At 42.7% G+C, this 20001-nt stretch overlaps 1 protein-coding gene across 5 annotated transcripts in view; it reads left to right on the forward strand.

Moving 5' to 3' along the window:
• Nucleotides 1–20001, forward strand: part of Xrcc6 (X-ray repair cross complementing 6) — a 51651-nt gene extending 31650 nt beyond the window's left edge. Inside the window, exons 1-13 of one of the 5 annotated variants that reach the window (XM_074084578.1) lie at nt 175–301; nt 786–876; nt 2103–2215; nt 6942–7080; nt 7363–7617; nt 8747–8930; nt 9610–9796; nt 11775–11943; nt 13089–13250; nt 14228–14357; nt 15671–15771; nt 17142–17255; nt 19393–20001. In XM_074084578.1, the coding sequence (XP_073940679.1) occupies nt 801–876; nt 2103–2215; nt 6942–7080; nt 7363–7617; nt 8747–8930; nt 9610–9796; nt 11775–11943; nt 13089–13250; nt 14228–14357; nt 15671–15771; nt 17142–17255; nt 19393–19589 (1827 nt within the window). In that variant the 5' untranslated portion in view covers nt 175–301; nt 786–800 and the 3' untranslated portion in view covers nt 19590–20001. Of the gene's footprint in view, nt 1–174; nt 487–785; nt 877–2102; nt 2216–6941; nt 7081–7362; nt 7618–8746; nt 8931–9609; nt 9797–11774; nt 11944–13088; nt 13251–14227; nt 14358–15670; nt 15772–17141; nt 17256–19392 lie in introns of those variants that run through there. The other 4 variants (XM_074084581.1, XM_074084577.1, XM_074084579.1 and 1 more) reach the window with 4 other exon arrangements.

The following is a 20001-nucleotide window of genomic DNA, read 5'->3' on the forward strand; positions in this document are numbered from 1 at the left end:
TGAGGGGACCGGGAGGGTCTACAAGGAGGAAGGGGCGGGGGCGGAGACGCTCTTTCGCGCATGTGCGCACCGTCTTGACGAGTCTCGGGGCGGGGCTTCGTGGAAGGGGCGGGGCTTTCGCTGATGGCTTTAGGTAGAGACTTTTGTAGTAGCTGGTTGTGGGAGTGGGCGGGTCAGCCTGAGGGGAGAAGAGCGCACTGTGCGTGATGACGTTAAGGACGTTGATTGGAGGAGAGCAAAGAACTCCGCGCCGACGTGGTGTCCTCTTTCTGTGCAAATTGAGCTCTTGCCAGTGGCAAAGGTAGGGTGAGTGTTCTCTGTGCTTATTGCTTGCGGACCAGGTTGGCCACACCTTGCTGGCTCACTCATTCGCACGCGCCACCCTAATGTCGGCGCTGGGCAGTGACCGCCAGAAGTTAGTAGACTTCAGGTTAGAGACAGCCTCTGGACTCCGCTCCTTCCCACCTGAGCTTGAGTCCTCATTAGGTGATTGGTTGAGAGGTTGGGGGAGATGTTTGGGTGGAATGAGTGCGAGTGGTTCCGCTAGAGAAGACTGTCCTCACAGTCCAGTCGTTGCTGGCGGCGGGACCTCCAGGGTTGGGCTGCCCCAGCACTCGTATCAGAGCGGCCACCCGGAGTCTGTTGACCCCGAAGCAATGAGAAATGCTCATCCACATTCCTCATTAGTAACCCTGAGTATTTAGAACAGATCTTAAAAGAGCCTAGAAGTCGATATTTTTTCGATTTAAATTTGCTTGTTTCTGATTTTAACTTCTTTTACCTAGTTAGCAGAAACCAACATGTCGGGGTGGGAGTCTTACTACAAAACCGAGGGTGAAGAAGAGGAAGAAGAAGAGGAGAGCCCTGATACAGGTGGTAAGTGACTTTAATAGGATTTGCCATTCTGTGTGTGGAAGAAAGATCTTGCCTGCTTTTTTTCTGCTGGGTGGACTTTTGTGTCCCATGGCCCACTCTTCTCTCTCCAGGTAATCTGAAATACTTTTCTCCCTTTGAGTTTTGCAGAACGACCCTATGCCCTTTTATTCAGATCCTATTCTAGTCTTTGGGACATTTCTTTTTTTTTTTTTTTCTTTTCTTTTTTGGTGCTGGAATCGAACCCAGGACCTCGTGCATGCTAGGCAAGTGCTGTACCACTGAGCTACATCCCAGCCCATCTTTGGGACATTTCTAAGTTTCAACTTTTGCTGTTCACACCAAATGTTTACTGAGATTGTCATCTGAGTTCCAATAAATGACCTTGTCCATGGTAAACTTTGTCACCTTACACAGTTCAAGTAAGACCCTTCCTCACCCAAGAAGGTAGTTTTGCTCATTCCAGGACCTCTGCAAAAATGCCTTAATTCTATGGGAATGCTGCAATTGAAGAGTGTAAACATTAGCAACAATTTCAGGAGAGTGATTCCTTTATGATAGCCTTCAGGTTTGGGAGTGTGTGTTTAGCAACACAGTAACACACAGGGCAATGGAAGAGAAGTAAACACACATGTAATCTGTAATCTACATACTTGTCAATTTATCTCCTGGGTAGAAAATTTTAAAGTGTTTTTGCTAAAAGTGAGAAATATAGGAAACAAAAAATAAAAGAAAGCCTACTGCAATCTGTACATCTACTTCCCTAATACAACTACTACCGCCTGTTTTTTGTTTTTTTGTTTTTTTTTTGGTGGGAATGGGGTTTGAACTCAGAGCTTTGAGCTTGCAAAGTAGGTGTTCTTCTGCTTTAGCCACACCTCCAGTCCAGTTTGCTCTGGTTATTTTGGAGATGGGGTCTAGAGAACTATTTGCCTGGGCTGGCCTTGAATCACAGTCCTCCTGATCTCAGCCTCCCAAGTAGCTAGGTGTGAGCCACCAGCACACAGTTCTACTGATTATTCTTGAACACAAAAAAAGAGCTGGCGAAGTTGCTCAAGTGGTAGAGTGCCTGCCTAGGAAGTGAAAGGCCCTGAGTTCAAGCTGCCCCCCCCCCAAAAAATTCATCAGGTTATATTTTGCTTTATGGACTTTCTTCTACTTGTATTTGTGATAAACATGATAAATAAGAATACAAAGGCTAACATTTCCTTCTATTTCTTTCCCCATAGGAGAATATAAATGTTCAGGAAGAGATAGTCTGATTTTTTTGGTGGATGCCTCCAGGGCTATGTTTGAATCTCAGAGTGAAGAGGAATTGACTCCTTTTGATATGAGCATCCAGGTAAGCCTGTTCTTTTATTATTTTTGTTGGTGGTGGTGTTGGTACTGGGGTTTGAACTCAGAGCCTTACATTTGCTAGGGAGGCACTCTACCACTTGAGCCACTCTACCAGCTAAAAGTCTGCCTTTTTATTTAACTTAAAATGTAGGGAGAAGCCTGTGCAACAGAAATTGGCAGGTGAGGTGCTGTCTGGGAATCTGAACAGAACCTAGGGATAGCCTCCCTCTTGACCCTCACAGGATCCACAGCAGTCAGGGAAGGGTTGTTAGGCCTTTTTCACCCACAGGCCACATGTGTGGTCCAGACCTCTTTTTTATTTTATTTTATTTTATTTTTTTGGTGCTAGAGATCAAACCCAGGGTTTGTACATACTATGCAAGTGATCTATCATTGAGCCCTTTGAACCTTCTCTTTGGCAGGAATTACACTCATATTCATATGAGTATGAAAAAAAAAAAAAAACTCGAGCTAGGCATGGGCTAGACCTGTAATCCTGGCACTCAGGAGGAGACTGAGTTAGGAAGATCATGAGTTCAAGGCCAGATTGGTTTATATAGCAAGACCCTATCTCAAAACCAAAACCAAACCAAACCAAAAACTTTTAAAAACATAGACTCTTTAGGAAAAAAAAATTTTTTTTGGCAGACTGGGGTTTGAACTCAGGGCCTTGCACTGCTAGGCAGGTGCTCTTATAACTTGAAACACTCCCCCAGCCCTGGAAAAAAGTTTGTGGATGATAAATTGGGTTAGCCAGTGATGTTTAGCCTCCCCTGGGTGGTTGCCTGTACATGCAGCTGGAAAAAGTAGCAGTATTGGAGACCAGTTCCATTTCATTCTAGGTCTGACTTTGGCACTGTAGGAGCACATTGCTCCTACCTTCTTTATTAGCTCTGCTAGTAGAAACAAGCTTCTCCTTTAGAGATGGGATATAAAGGAAGAAGGGAAGTGCTGGCAGTTGTAGTGTGCAGAGTTCTTTTGGACTGGTTCAGTAATAGAACATTTGCCTAGCATGCACAAGGCCCTGGGTTCAATCGCGAGCACCACCTCCCAAAGAGAACCATTAGAGGAGTGCCTCAAGTAGTAGAGCTCCTTCCTAGCAGTACAAGGCTCTGAGTTCAAAATGCCAATACCACCAAAAAACTATAAAAAGAGTCTTCCTGTGATCTTTTGGAGTCAAATACTACTGTGGTTAAAAAAGATTACAACAACCCCAATTTTTAAAAGTTTTTTATTATTGTATTATTGTACTGGGGATACATTGTGACATTTATAAAAGTGCTTACAAAATATCTTAGTCCAAACTCACCCCCTCCATCATTCTCCTTTCCCGCCCTCTCTTCTTAGAATAGTTTCAACAGGTTTAATTTTTCCATTTGCATACATGAGTATATAATATTTCTAATGTATTCACCCTCCTTTACCTCTTCCCTATATCCTCCCCCCGCTACTGGTACCAACCCCAGACAGGACCCATTTTATCTTCCTGTCCATTGTTTTTGAAAACAAAGACATTTCTGTTTGTTTAAAATAGTTATACAGGGAGTTTCATTACATTTCCATGTGTGTGTGTATCATGTCCTGATTTAACAACCCCTATTTTAAAATGGATGAAGGACTTTAATACACATTTCTCCAAAGATATATAAATGCAAAAATGGCTGAGAGTGCTAGTCACTAGAGAAATGAAAATCCAGACCACGATGAGGTACCACTTCATACCCACTAGGATGGCTATAATTTTAAAAAAGAGAAAAAACAGGGGTACAGTTCAGTGAAAGAGCACTTGGTAGCATGCACAAGATGCACAAGGCCCTGGGTTGTTTTTTTGCTTTTTTTTTGCTGTACTGGGCCTTGAACACAGGGCCTACACCTTGAGCCACTCCACCAGCCCTTTTTTGTGATGGATTTTTTTGAGATAGGGTCTCGTGAACTGTTTGCCCAGACTGGCTTTGAACAGTAATCTTCCTGATTTCTGCCTCCTGAGTAGCTATGATTACAGGTGTGAGACACCGGCACCCACTGGGCTCTGAGTTTAATCTCTAACACCACAAAAAAACCCCAAAAGGTAGAAGAACGAATACCTGCTGGGTGTGGTCTCATGACTGTAATCCTAGCCACTTGAGAGGTGGAAGTGGGGAGGATTGTGGTTTGAGGCCAGACTGGGCAAAAAGTTCCTGAGACCTCATCTCAAAAAATAAACTGTGAACAAAAAATAAATAAATAAATAAATAAACTGGGCACAGTTGCATAAGCCTGTCATCCCAATTACTCAGGAAGCATAAATAGAAATCATGGTCTAGGCCAGCCCAGGCATAACAATGAGACCCTCTCTCAAAAATAACCAAAGCAGCTGGGCACTGGTGGCTCTGGTCTATAATCTTAGTTACTTGGGAGGACTGAGGTTTGAGGTCAGCCTAAGCAAATAGTTTGTGAGACTCCATCTCCCAAATTGCCAGAACAAAATGAACTAGAAGTATGGCTTAAGCTGTAGAGCACCTGCTTTGCAAACTCAAAACCCTAAATTCAAACCCCATTCCTACCAAAAAAATAAATAAATAAATAAACAAAGCAAAAAGGGCAGGGTGTATGGTCCAAGTGGTAGAGCACCTGTCCAGCAAGTGTGTGGCCCTGAGTTCAAGCCGCAGTACCACCAAAAAATACAGAAAAGAAGCCTGGCTCAAGAGTCTCCCTAGCAAACACAAGGCCCTGAGTTCAAACCCAGTACTTGTTCCCCCCCACAAAAAAAAAATAAAAGAAAAGAAAAGAAGTGATACATACTATAAGGTAGATGAACCTTGGAAACATGATAAATGAAGAAACCAGACACAGGTTGGAGGCTTGGCTCAAGTAGTAGAGTACCTGCCTAGCAAGTGTGAAGCCCTAAATTCAAACCAGTACCGCCAAAAACAAAGAAAAAGAATCCAGACACAAAAGTTTACATATGTGTAATCTCATTTATATGAAATATCCAGAATAAGTAAATCCATAGAGCATGCATGTGTATAGTTATGAGGGGCAGGAAGGAGGGAGGAGTGGGGACTAACTGCTTAATGGGAGGAGTGACTAAAGTGATAGAGCTTCTGCCTAGCAATGTGAGACCCTAAATTCAAGCCCCAGAACTGGAAAAAAAAAAAAAAATTCCTACCTTAAAGCTGTGATTCTCACTTGCAGAGCATTAAAATACAAACTGCCTTACCCCAAAACCAGAATATCTGGTTCTGTAACAGGGACCCAGAATGTGCATTTCCAGTAAGTTCTCAGATGGTACTGATGGTACTAATTTGGAGGTCACACTTTGAGGAGTGGTGCCTTAATGTTTTTTGTGTCATAGACCTCTTTTTTGTCTGTTTGTTTTTTGTTTTCTGGAGGTGCTGGGCATCCAACCCAGGGCCTTCCTCATGCTAAGCAAGTCTTCTACCACTGAGCTACAGTCCCAGCCCCAGCCCCCACAGCCCTCTTTGAGGATATGATGAAGCAATGCGCCTTCGTCCCAAAGATGACAGCACTCACAGTTCTACATATGATTCCAAAGTGTTCATGGAACTTTTGAAGCCTAAAGACTCCAGAAGTGAATGTAGTGTTAGGTACCAAATGAAAGAGACATTCACAAATGAGTACAATTTATTTCATAAGTAAAAGAACATTTCCTAAAATTCTATTTTAGATTCTTTTTTCTTTTAGCCTGTCCTTGGCTAGGATATTTTAATCTTTTCTGTATTGTTTTTATTTTTGTTGTTGTATTTTTAATTCTTAAGAGTCTAAAAGGAGCCCTTACCAAATTCTTGTGAAAGCTTGTGCAGACTGCTCAAAGAGTAGATTAAAATATAGTAATGCTACTTTCCATGTGGACTACTGTCAGTGACTAGCCATTATTATAAGTTCTGCATTTTTATTGAAGGAGAGACTTGCTATGGAGGAAGGCTAGAGACTAAGGCAGGACTTTGAGGTGGGGTTACAAAGGTTGATTTGTTCCTCAGCTTTGCAGATTCAAAAACTTAAGTTTGTCAGTGCCCCAAGCTTTAGGTAGGCTCCTAGGACTAATCAACTCTCATGAGACCTAATTTATTAGATGTGGACATTAGGGTTTTTTTTGAGGGGGTGGGAAGAAGGGGAATAGAAGACCTTTCCTGTGATTGGAATACTGATGTCTTTAATTGTGCAATTAAGCACTTTTACTTCAAGGGACACTATCATCAGTGATTGATTTATTTTCTGGTCACATGTACTTGTTGTTAATTTAAACCATGTAATTATTTTATAACTATCAGCTGTTTCTTAGTGTCAGCATACTTGAGGAAAGATCAAGTGACCTGTCCAAAATCAGCCAAAGTTAAGTAGGTGATATCAGTGGAACTCAGCTTCAAGTTTCTGATTCTAATATTGGACTTTTTTTTTTCTTTTAACCCAGGCTGGCCACAAACTTTTTATTCTCCTGCCTTAGCCTTCCAAGTGCCGGGATTACAGTGTACCACCATTCCTGGTCCGAGAATATATATGATTTTAATTCTCGGGTTTCTTTGGGAAGTTCTACTGTACTGTACTTGGTGTTTTGTTGTAACTTGATTATATGCCAATCATTCACTGATTCAGGAACTTCCTGATGGTAGAGGTCATGTCTACCTGTACAAATTCAGTTACTACATATTAAGCACCCTACTATATACCACACACTTCTAGAAGTTAAGTTTGGTATTAAGTAAATATCCATTGGCTTTTTATTTGTTCAGTGTATCCAGTGTGTGTACACCAGTAAGATCATCAGCAGTGATCGAGATCTCTTGGCAGTGGTGTTCTATGGTACCAAGAAAGACAAAAATTCAGTGAATTTCAAAAACATTTATGTCTTACAAGAGTTGGACAATCCAGGTCAGTATTTTAGTATCAGTGGTTAGTGTTTTCCTTAATGTGAAAAGGTCACTACCCTGAACTGGGAGGGCTGTGGAGGAGGAAGCTTCTTGTCCAGGAGCATGCTTTTCTGCATGAGAGGCTCCTTGTTGGGATGTGGACCTCTGGGTATATGTTAAACAACTATGGGGTGTTAAGTAAATGGTTCCTTGACTAACAGAAAGGGCCTGTGTTAGTCTGTGGTGAAGGTGGCTCTGACCCTCTTCTCATTTTTCTGTCAATTTGACTCCTGCCTCTGATCAGGTGCTAAACGAGTGCTAGAACTTGACCAGTTTAAGGGACATCAGGGAAAAAAGCATTTCCAAGAACTAATTGGCCATGGATCTGACTACTCAATGAGCGAAGTGCTGTGGGTCTGTGCCAACCTCTTTAGTAACGTCCAGTTCAAGATGAGCCATAAGAGGATCATGCTGTTTACCAATGAAGACGACCCCCATGGCAATGACAATGCCAAAGCCAGCCGGGCCAGGACCAAAGCCGGTGATCTCCGTGACACAGGTGGGCATTTTCCTTGTTCTTTTAATTTGGCGCTTAATTTTACTGCTTGCTTGCTTGCTTGCTTTTTTTTTTTTAGTGAAAGTGATAGCAGTGTAAAGGAATACATTTTCAATAGATTGAAAGCAGGTTGTCCCTAGGGTGAGAACAATAATATAGTAAAGTTTATTAGAATAGAGATACTTCTTTCGGAGTGAAAATGGGTTCTCTCAGGAAGAGAGGTCAAGAATGATTCATTTTATTGTTTTTTTTATAGCTGATGTCATGTTTTTTGCTATCCAGAGTCAAAGAAAAGAATCAGGTGAGGCCAGAGGAAGACACCTGTGTAACATTAACATTGAAAATGACCCTGCCGTACTGTGTAAAGGGCTCTATCAGAGCAAGCTTATCTGATTTTAATGCTATCACGTATGGTTATTGGAACATTTTCAAATACATAATAATGATGTTCATAACTTAAAAAACCAGAGTTATTATAACAGTTGATTTACTTAGCCACTTTCTCTTACATTCTAAAAATGTTAATAATCAATCTAGATATTTGGGGGGGAGGGTTGTTTATTATTTTTGTGTGTGTGTGCTTTTTGTTTATGTTTTTTTGTTTTTGGGGGTACTGGGGTTTGAACTCAGGGTCTCAGACTTGCTAGGCAAGTGCTCTATCGCTTGAGCCATTCCACCAGCCCTTGGGTGTGTTTCTGAGAAAGGGTCTCTGTATTGCCCAAGCTGGCCTTGAACTTGTGATCTCCTGCCTCAGACTCCCAACTACTGGGATTATAAGCATGCACCATCAAGCCGAGTCTTGGGAGGCTTTTAACAGTGTATTTGAGTTTAACTGAAAACAAAATTGTTGAGCCAGGCAAGGTGGCATGTGCCTGTTGTCCCAGCTACTCAGGAGGGTGAGGCAAGAGGATTGCTTGAGTCAGGAGTTCTAGGCCAACCTGGGCAACATAGTGAGACCCCATCACCTAAAAAAAAAAATTCTCAGCTGGAGGTGAGGCTCAAGTCATAGAGTGCCTGCCTCGCAAGCACAAGGTCCTGAGTTCAAACCCCAGTACTGCCAAACAAACGAAGAAAAAGTTCTCATTTGCTGAAAATGGCTTTTCTCTCTTACTTGTGTTTGTTCTTGCACCAGGTATCTTCCTTGACTTGATGCACCTGAAAAAACATGGAGGTTTTGACATATCCTTGTTCTACAGAGATATCATCAGCATAGCAGAGGATGAAGATCTTGGGGTTTACTTTGAGGAATCGAGCAAGCTAGAAGACCTGTTGAGGAAGGTTCGAGCAAAGGAGACCAGGAAGCGAGTACTTTCCAGGTGTGCAGTATGCTTGGGTCAGCTGCCCACGAGTCCCCTAACAAGTCACAAACAGCACATTGCCTTGACTTCCCTGGGCTGAGCTCCTCCCTCACTGTCTTCCTCCAAAAAACTTGCTTTGTTTCAGGCTAGCACAAGCTATTTGCTTCTTTCTCTGGCAAGAGCTGGTGAGACATTTCTCCAGAGTAAAACAGCCTTCCATTTCCTTGTGGTCTGAGTATCCTCAGCTGCACTCACTAGTACATTGTCTGCTTTCTTCACCCGGTATGGGCCTAACAATAGGTTATTGTGAGGACTAAATGCAAAAAAATATAAAACAGAGCCTGTATGGAGCAAAAACTCGATAAATCTTAATCATAATCATTGTTAAGATGTGGTATTATTCTGATTTCTTTAAATCAATAGCAACCATGTTGTTAGATTATCATTTTTTTTTAAGGTGGAGTCTTGCTGTGTAATCTAGGCTGGCCTTAAACACATGATCCTCCTGCCTCAGCTTTCCAAGTGCTAGGATCAGAGACATATCTCACCAGGCCTGTCTGTATTCTGTTTATATTTGAAGAACTTGCTTTGATTATTGGCGAAAATCAAGAAAATTGAAACTTAGGTGCCATGAAGGGGTCTTAAATGGGAAAACACATAATCTTTCAGTCTATGCCTTTTCATTTTTTTCTCTCAGGTTAAAGTTTAAGCTCAGTAAAGATATAGCACTCACTGTGGGCATTTATAACTTGGTCCAGAAGGCTAACAAGCCTTTTCCAGTAAGGCTCTATCGGGAAACAAATGAACCAGTAAAAACCAAGACCAGGACATTTAATGTAAATACAGGCAGTTTACTCCTGCCTAGCGACACCAAGAGGTCTCAGGTAGGTGTATAACACTTCTTACTGAATTTTCTCTTATTGAAGGGCTAACAGGGAGGGGATACATTGAGCAGTCTAACCAGTGAAATCACTTTCATGTGTGTGTCTTCCCAACTAAACTGTTAAGACACAAAATAATTCTTTGCAACTGTGGCATCTGAGATGTAGTATCTTGTAGTATCTATACCATTTGAGTAGTGGTATCTTGAGATGTAGAAAGAAAGTTAAACAGGGCCAGCAGTTTACAGAAGATGGCAGTGTAGCCCTTGGCTCTTGACTACCCAGCACACACTGCTCTAACAGTCTAATTCCTTGGTCTGGAACAATGGCAGAAAGTGCTTTCTAGTTATCGAGGGAGATGAGGAGCTAGGGAAAGTTTAGATGTGAAGTGGAGTGAATTTCTTTTTGCTAAATGACCAAAATTTCCTTTGAAATGACACGTCTGCCTTTTTTGAACATAGTCCTTCCTGGTCCTCTCACTTTCATTCTATCTATAGAAGGATTTGAATTGAAAATTAAAATCAAATGAGTCATCCTTTTTTAATTATGCAAATGTGGGAAAGAATCAGGTTTTTGCTTAAGTGCAGTTTTTGCTTAAGGAATGACTGGAATTAAATAGTATTTTGGTTCAATTCATGAGATGTTTTTTTGGAGCACAGATTTCAAACCAGAGTTTTTTTGTCCTACTTTTGAAGGAGATAAGAAACTTGCTCTCCCATTTTGGAAGTAACTAGTTTTTCATGTCAGTTCATTCATATACAGTAGCTCTTCTGGCCATTGAGTTTCTTTCTTGATCCAGTATGTCTGAAAACATCTTGAGGGCTCTTTTCTTTTGTTCATAAGATCCACATTTGAGTCTGCTACTAAGTTCTACTATTAATCACACTCCAGGATCAAAATTCAAACAGGATTGAAAGTAGTACTTAGGATGTGTGTTTCTCTCTCCCTTTGACCTTAACAGAGACTTAACCCATCACCTGACATAGGTCCTCCCATTCATAAGTAAGCACACCAGGGATGGGGCTGGGTGATGAGTACATGTGAGATGGGAGAAGGAATAAATTCATGCAGAGTGTGGTCTTTAGCACCTGAAGATCTGCTTTTAAACCCAGTGCAGCTGATTAACCCTGAGCCAGAGTTGCACAACCATTGGGCCTCAGTTTACTCATCTAGTAAAGTCTTTTTTTTTTTTTTTTAATTTTTGCAGGGCTGGGGATCTAACTCAGGGCCTTGTATATGTTAGGCAAGCACTCTGCCACTGAGCTATATCTCCAGCCGTCACCCTTGATTTTTAATTTTTGCCAGGGTTGGCCTTGAACTGTGATCCTCTCATTCTCCATCTCCTGAATCGGTAGGATTACAGGTTTGAGCCATTGTATCCTGTTTTTTTGATTTTTTTCTTCAAAAAGTGTTAATTCCCTGTTGTAGGAAAAGGATGGGTCATCTTTCTGCTCCTTTTCTTTTTTTTTTAAAGTACTTGGGTTTGAATTCAGGGCCTTCACTATGAGCCACTCCACCAGCCCTTTTTTGTGATGGGTTTTATTGAAATAGGGTCTCTTGAACTATTTGCCTGGGCTGACTTTAAACCTCAATCCTCCTGATCTCTGTCTCCTGAGTAGCTAGGATTACAGGCATAAGCCACTGGTGCCCAGCTTATCTTTCTACTCCTTAAAGAGAACTGATTGGCTGAGTGTTGGTGGCTCACATGTGTAATCCTAGCTAGTGGAGAGGCAGAGACCAGGATTATGGTTCAAGGCCAGCCTGGGAAAATAGGTTGCAAGACCCTATCTCAAGAATACTTAACATGAAAAAGGGTGACTCAAGTATAGAACACCTACCTAGCATGTGTGAGGCCCTAAGTTCAAACCTCAGTACCGCCAAAAAAAAAAAAAAAAGAGCTTATTTACCTTGCTAGTGTCCGGTGCCACCATTTTGCATCTCCATGTAGCCTCTGTGTGGTCCTCATGTTCCCCTCCTTTAGATCTATGGGAGTCGTCCCATTGTACTAGAGAAAGAGGAAACAGAGGAGCTGAAGCGGTTTGATGAAGCAGGTTTGGTTCTCATCGGCTTCAAGCCCTTGGTGATGCTGAAGAAGCACCATTACCTGAGGCCCTCCCTGTTTGTGTACCCAGAAGAGTCCCTGGTAAACGGTGAGTGGCATAGACCAAAGGTGAATAAAGGGCTTTAACACAGGAAGTGGTTTAAGAGCCACATGTCCTAAGTGGGTACTGAATGGGCACTGTTCAGGAGATATCAATGGGGTATTCTGAAAATGTTTCATGCTCAAATTTTGGAAATGTGGGACTAAATGAAGTTAAAGGAATTTCTTCAGGACCCTATACTGACACATATTGTGAAAATCCTGCAGGGGGCTGTGGAATTTGGGATTTTTAAAATTTTTCCTGTGGAATTATTTGAGCCAAAGCAATCCAAACCTATAGGATGGTGGAGTGGCTCAAGTGGTAGAGCTCCTGCCTAGCAAGTGTGAGGTCCTGAGTTAAAAAAAAAAACTAAACTAAAAAACCAAAACCACCCACAGTTTTTTCTCTAGTGTTGGGAGTTGTAGGTGATGCGAGCTCTGCCATTGCGTGTACTTGCACTGTTCACAGGCGCGGCCTCCACTGCCAGTATTGTGTTAGTATCAGTGCCATTAGCTCAATGTCAGTAGAGTGGACTGACATTAGTAATTCACACTCCTAGAGGGAATGTTTGTGCTTTCTAAACCTTATTGCTTTTCTTTCTCTTCCTTTCCATGTCCTTTCTACCCTCACTTTTCCTTCAGCTCTGGCACCTCACTCTTATTGAGGTATCATAGCCCTTTAAGGAAAATGAACCTGACTGGGCATGGTGGCTCATGTCTGTAATCCCAGCTACTTGGGAGATAGGATTGTGGTTCAAGGCCAGCGTAGGCAAAAAGTTAGCAAGACCTTATCTTAAAAGAACAAGGTGGGTGTAATGGTTCATAACTACATTCCCAGCTACTCTGGATCCAGAGACAGGAAGATCACAGATCAAGGCTGGCCTTGGGCACAAGCATGAAACCCTATCTGAAAACTAAAATGAAAAGGGCTGGCAGTGTGGCTCAAGTGGTAGAGCATGAGGCCCTGAGTCAAACTCAGGCCCCTGAGTTTGAACTACCCCTCAGGGGTAGTACTTCCTGTACTCCCCCACCCCTCCCCCAAAAAAAAAGAGAAAAAGAAAATGAAAGAGAAATTGTAGGGTTATGCCATGGGCTAAGAGGAGAGAAGTTAGAGAACTCTTTAGGATGTCAGCCACTGGGACATTTGTTTTCCAGGAAGCTCAACACTGTTCAGTGCTCTGCTCACCAAGTGTCTGGAGAAGGAGGTCATAGCAGTGTGTAGGTACACACCTCGCAAGAATGTTCCCCCTTATTTTGTGGCTTTGGTGCCACAGGAAGAGGAGTTGGATGATCAAAAAATTCAAGTGACTCCTCCAGGTACGTGATGGATTTCCAGGGCTCCTGAACCTTTCCAAATGCATCTGATTCCCTCACAGCTTGTGCCTAGCACAAAATACTCACCAGATGGTGGTCGTTCCCCTTCTCTAGCCATGCTAATAAAAATTAACTTTGGATATATTACATTTTTAACCCTGGTCATCAGCATGCTCACTTATTAAGCACTTATCGCTCGGCACAGGCTGAGCCAGGCTCTTGCCTGGTGGGCGCTAGAGAGCAGAGGAGAGGTAAGGGCTTGCTTCTTCCTGTTTGCTCAGTACCCTCTGCATTGCCAGGGCCCTTCACCTGGCAGCAGCAGTTGGTTACTGTGTCTGTATTTTTCAGTCCTTGAACCAGCCAGTAACTGGACCAAAACCTCCTTTTAACATGTGCTGGAGGGTGGAGGGAAAATGGGGAGAGATTGAAGCTCAGGAGGGCCCAGTGGAACTGGGACTTAGCCCAGCAGGATGGAGACATTCCTCAGCTGACTCTAGATTCGTTGAAACAAGCTGGAGCCAGGCGCTAACTTTGCTAATCCTAGCTTTACTCAGGAGGCAGAGAGCAGGAGGATCGCGGTTTGAAGCCAGCCTGGGCAAATAGTTCTCAAGACCCTATCTTGAAAATACCCAACATTAAAAAAAAGGCTGGTGGAATAGTCCAGGTGATAGAGTGCCTACCTAGCAAGCATGAGGCCTGAAATTTAAACCCTAGTATCTCCAAAAAAAAAAAAAAAAAAAGCTGGAGCCTGGAACTGCTGCTGCACAGAAAGGGAGATTCTTCTGCCTTTCAGTATCCCCTCAGGACTCCAGAGGGGTCTGTCAGGCTGATGCTATCAGGTGCCAGCTGATAACAGAGGAATAGGGTTTGCAGGGCCTCAGCCCCAGTGTCATAGGACATAGAAGGGTACATATGAAACTGAGTGACAAACAGGTGCAACATCTTAAGTCAAATCTCAGAAAATCTATTCCCTTTTTCAGGCTTCCAGCTTGTCTTCCTCCCCTATGCTGATGATAAGCGGAAGGTGCCCTTTACTGAGAAAGTCATGGCCAACCCAGAGCAGATAGACAAGATGAAGGCTGTTGTTCAGAAACTCCGCTTCAAATACAGGTGAGCACTAGGTCAGTCTCAGGCTTTCAGACTTTGTTCTGGCACGGCCTCCCTTTCTTCTTAGGAATTCAAGTTAGACATAGACTAAGAGAATGCAATCTTACTCTCTTCAGTTAACTGATAGAGTATTACTTGTAATTGAGAGCTTTTTTCTTTTTTTGGTAGGACTGGGGTTTCACGCTTGTAAAGCAGGTGCTCTACCACTTGAGCTACACCAGTTATTTTGGAGATGGGGTCTCATGAACTGTTTGCCTGGGCTGCCCTTGAACCATGAATCTCCTGATCTCAATCTCCCAAGTAGCTAGGTTATACGCATGAGCCACCAGTGCCCAGCTCTGTAATTGGCAGCTTTTTTAAAAGCAATATAGTCAGTCACTGGTGGCTCATGCCTGTAATCTTAGCTACTTGAGAGGCTGAATTGGAAGGATTGTGGTTTCAGGCCAGCCTGGACAAATAGTTCAATAGACCCTGTCTCCAAAATAACCAAGGCAGGGCTTGTAGGCATGGCTGGAGCAGTAGAGTGCTTGCCTAGCACTGAGTTCAAACTCTAGTACTGCCAAAAAACAAAAAAAACACAAAGATAACCAGAGCAAAATGGACTGGAGGTGTGGCTCAAATTGTAGAGCACCTGCTTTGCAAGTGCAAAGACCTGAGTTCAAATCCCAGTCCCACCAAAACAAAAAGAATCTACCATGATCATATACTGTTCTAGACACAATGCCAACATTATCTCATTATTTATTTTCAGTGCTAGAGTTTGAACCCAAGGTCTCTTGCTTGCTAGGCAAGCACTCCGCCAACCCTCTCCCTTATTCTTAAGTAGAATAAAGGGGAAAGAAATCTTGGACTTGTGCCCAGTTTACAGATGAAGAAACTGAGAGTTAGAGGCATGAGACATCTGTCTTAGAGTCACCCAGCCAGAAAGAGACAGAGCCAGGATTCAGTTTCACAGCTGTGTGATTCTAGTTTACACAATCCTCCCTTGCTGCTGCTACTGCACGTAAGAAGAAAGCATGTTCAAGATTCTATTTTTCCCTGGCCCCACCTTCCCGCTGTCATGTTTTCTATCTACTTTCATCTATCCTGCTTCTTTTTGTCTCTGCGCATAGCTTCCAGTGACAGACAGGTGGGCAGGTTTGCTTGGAAATTAACTTTTGGATCTCCAGCATCAGACAATAAATTGAAAATTAGAGAGAGAGAAGTTGATTCGTGACCAGATTCCCAACTGTTTTACTTAGGGTACTATTTCAGTGGATATCTAAATTTTATTATTTAAATGTTCAATTTACATTTTAATTTCATTGTTTTAACAGAAGTGACAGCTTTGAGAACCCAGTGCTGCAGCAGCACTTTCGGAACCTGGAGGCCCTAGCTTTGGATTTGATGGAGCCCGAGCAAGCAGTAGATCTGACATGTAAGATGGTTGGACTGAGTCAAGAAGTTTTGTTGGTTTTTTTTTTTTTTAGTGCTGGGGATTGAACCCATGTTCTCATGCATGCTAGGCAAGCACTCTTCCATTGAGCTATATCCAACCTGAGATGTTCTTTTTATCAAAGGCCACCTTCCATTTGATTTCACTCTGACCAGTGGCATAGATGTGTTTCCTAACCCTCTCTAAAGACTTAACCTTACTGACCAGACCATGTCTGCTTGAGAGATTTTCTAGATCAGTGTAAACTGCCTAGGAGTGGACTTGGCTAGTTCTTCAGTGAGAGGGAGAGTACTCAAGAGACTTGCCACTGCAGTAGGCCACCCTGTGTCTATAAGTTGGTAAAGTTAAATTGTATATAATACTTAGTGAGTGCCTACAGTCTGCAGTTACTGTTGGCCTGTGGATCCACTCATTTAATTCTGATAACTCTGAGGTAAGGGCTTGTCATTGTTCTTATTTTACAGAGAAGCTAGTGCTTTACCCAAGGTATAGGTACTAAACAGTAAGTGATGGATCTAAGCTTAGAATCCAGGGAATCTCGCCCGGAGCCCTCGCCCTGAACCACTGTGCTTACTGCCTTTCCCTTAGACTGTGTGTGCTCTGCCCTGAGAAAAGCTACCTCATTACCCAGTACCAGGGAGCTTTTGGCCTCCCAGGCTGGGCTGCTCTGGCCTTGCTGCTAGTCCCCTTCTTGATTGTGAGTCTCTTACATATTTGTAAGACAACACAGGCAATTCAGTGACAGAAGTAAATATCCATTGGGAAGCAGATTGGATTTAAGGAAGATTCTAACAAAGGTTAAAAGATTACAACAGTTTGGCCTGCTTAATTTCCAAGTTACTCCTGGTCTCTTGTATACTACACAAAATAGCCCAGCATTAAAGCATAAGTGTTTTTTGTGGTGACTGTCTAGCTGGGTTTGGCAGAAGAGAAGCCCTTGAGTTTAGCAGCCCATCTCTTCCTTGAAGGCATTTAGGCAGATTAGGAAGTACTGAGTCCATATTCTCCTGTGCCACATCCACAGATTCAGCCAAGCTCAGATCTAAAATCTTTGCCATCTAGAGGTGATTTAAAGAATGTGAGAGGCTATGTGTAGAGTAGATGCAAATACTATGCCATTTGAGGATTTTGGTATCCTCACAGATAACAGAGGGACAACTATATACGGTAAATGCTGGGAAGACTGTATTGAATGTTTTCTGTGGTCAGGTCAGCTGCCCAGCAGGCCCTTCCCCCAGCCTTCTCACTCCAGCTATTAGGTGCTCCTCTCTGCTTCCCACAGAACTGGAACTGGACAACTCCAGCTGTGCTCATCACTTATTTGTCCACTTTTCGGTGTTTTGACTTTCTAGTGCCCAAAGTTGAAGCAATGAATAGAAGACTGGGCTCCCTAGTAGATGAGTTTAAAGAACTTGTCTATCCACCAGATTACAATCCTATGGGAAAAGTTACCAAGCGAAAACAAGGTGAGGAGTTGGGTGTGGATGGACAGGGGTTCCTTTAAAAAATTGCCCTTGCTGGGGCCCGGTGGCTCACGCCTGTATTCCTAGCTACTCAGGAGGCAGAGATCAGGAGGATCATAGTTTGAAGCCAGCCCAGGCAAATAGTTTGAGAGACTCTATCTCGAAAATACCTAACACAAAAAGGGCTGGTGGAGTGGCTCAAGGTATAGGCCCTGAGTTCAAGCCCTGGTATGGCAAAAAAAAAAAAAAAAAGCTGCCACTATGGTCTCATCAGAAATTTCTTTTTCTTTTCTTTCTTACGTCTTTTTTTTTGGTCAGTACTGGGTTTGAATTCAGGACCTTATGTTTGCTAGGCAGGTGTTCTACCACTTGAGCCATGCCCCAATCCTTCTTTCTTTCTTTCTTTCTTTTTTTTTTTTTTTTTTTTTTGTTGGTGGGGTTCAAACCTAGGGCTTCATGCATGGAAGGCAAGCACTTTACCACAGAGCTCCATTACCAGCCTTTCGGAAATTTGTGTACATGGGGCTGGTCATGTAGCTTAGGGTTAGATGGTTGCCTAGAAGTTCCTGTACAAACATGTATTTCAGCACAAATGGAATAGCGGTTACATTGTTTTCTTGTTACTCAGCTTTTTTTTTTTTTCTCTTTCACAGTAGTGGGGTTTGACCACTTGCTAAGCAGGTACTCTGCCACTTGAGCCATGCCTCCAGCAATTTTCTTTTTTGTTTTTGTGGTACTGGGAATTAAACTGAAGGCTTCGTGCTTATTGAACAGTGCTCTACTTTGAGCCATACCCTACTCCTGTTACTCAGCTTTTTATGTTGCACAGTTACTTATAGCTACATTAATAACATATCTACCTTGTTTTAAAAAACTAGGGCTGTAGACAGTAGATAGCTGTGCCCTAGTTTATTTAATCAGATCTTCTATTGGTAAATATACTGCAGTGAACATGAACAACCATTGTGTATTTGTATGAGCAAATCCACAGGACAGACACATTCTTTGCAGTGGAGTTGCCAGGTCAAGCTGTAGACATTTAAAATTCCTGTAAGCATTGCCTCCAAAGTGGTACATTTAAACTCCATCCAAGAAGAAATAAGTGTGTTTTCTATGCTCTTTGCCATCTTGGACTTTAAATTTCTACAAAAAAATTATAGTGATAATTATGTCCTTTTCTTTCTTCTTTTTTGTGTTTCAGCACTGGGGATTAAATGCAGGGCCTTGCACATGCAGGCCTTAAACTCTTGACCCTCCTGCCTTTACCTCCTGAGTAGTGGAAATTACAAGCATGGTTCACCACACCTGGCTTATGTCTTGTTTTGATTTGCAGTTTTCCAGTTATGAGTGAAACTGGACTTTTTGTGTGTATGCATTACCTGTTATTGGCATTAACCATTTTTTTTCCTATTGGACTGTCCTTTTTCTTACCAATGGACCCAAAGTTTTCTTTACTGTGAGCCTTGTCTTTGTCAGTATAGCACCTTGAGCACTGTCACCATTTTGGAGTAGTTGATTTAGGCTGTATTCCTGTTGGCTGTCTAGCAAAGTAAAGCCAGATTTAGGTCTGGTTGCCTAACATACCTATGAGGAAAAAGAACAGTGAGAGGTTAGGTTGGTGTCCATGGTGCTTTCTCTCTTTTGCATCAGAGCTAACTCCTGGAGTGTCCTGGTCACATGCTGAACATGGTTTAATGCTGTGTTTGTCTATCTTAATCAGCCTGCATGTCTGTCACCTGGTGCCTTGGAATTTACATGCTGTCTATAAATGCATTTTTGTTTTTGTTTTCCCTTGGAGATTAAACCCAGGGCTTTAAGCATACTAGGCAAGTGCTCTGCCACTGAACCGTATTTCCAGCCTCTAATTGCATTTTGTAAGAAGGTAAGAAGGCAGAAAGGAAGGAATGATTTGTTCACCCAGAGCAACTATTTTGGGTAGACTGATGGCATTTATACCCCTGGCAACTCCTGCCTAGGTGTGAGACATTTTTTTATTTTAAACGTAAATTAGCTGCCTTATCAAGACCTGCGTTCCCTTAGGCCTTAGATAGGCATCAGCATCACAGCATAGAAAATGTTTACCCAGACCCCATGCTACTGGTAACATTTCCAGTCATTCCTTCCTACTCTTTCTCCCCAGGTGATGAAGGTTCTGGCAGTAAAAGGCCGAAGGTGGAGTTATCTGAAGAGGAGCTGAAGGCTCACATTGTCAGGGGCACACTGGGCAAGCTCACTGTTGCCACACTGAAGGAGGCCTGCAGGGCCTATGGGCTGAAGTGTGGGCTGAAGAAACAGGAGCTGCTGGATGCTCTCACCAAGCACTTCCAGCAGGACTGACTGGATGCCATACATCTAGCACCTTCCACACCACAACTAGGCTGCCTGCTTTTGTTTTCACCAAGTTAAATGTTTCCCCCAGCTAAAAAGAACTGCCTGATAGAAGCCAAGGGACTTTACTTTTGTTTTTTTTCAGTACTGGGGTTTGAACACAGGACCTATACCTTGAGCCACTCCACCAGCCCTTTTTTTGTGATTGGTTTTTTTGAGATAGGGTCTCTCGAACTATTTGCCTGGGCTGGCTTCCAACCGAGATCTTCCTGATCTCTGCCTCCTGAGTGGGTAGGATTACACCTGCGCCCAGCTGGACTTTCACATTTTTGAGATCTGTTGGCATAGAGATTGTGCTGCCCTCTTACCTTGCTCTGCCTTATTCTACTATGTGAATAAAGAGCCCTAACTTTGTACCATA

Source organism: Castor canadensis, chromosome 8 (assembly GCF_047511655.1).
Source record: "Castor canadensis chromosome 8, mCasCan1.hap1v2, whole genome shotgun sequence".
In the NCBI taxonomy this organism is placed as follows: domain Eukaryota; kingdom Metazoa; phylum Chordata; class Mammalia; order Rodentia; family Castoridae; genus Castor; species Castor canadensis.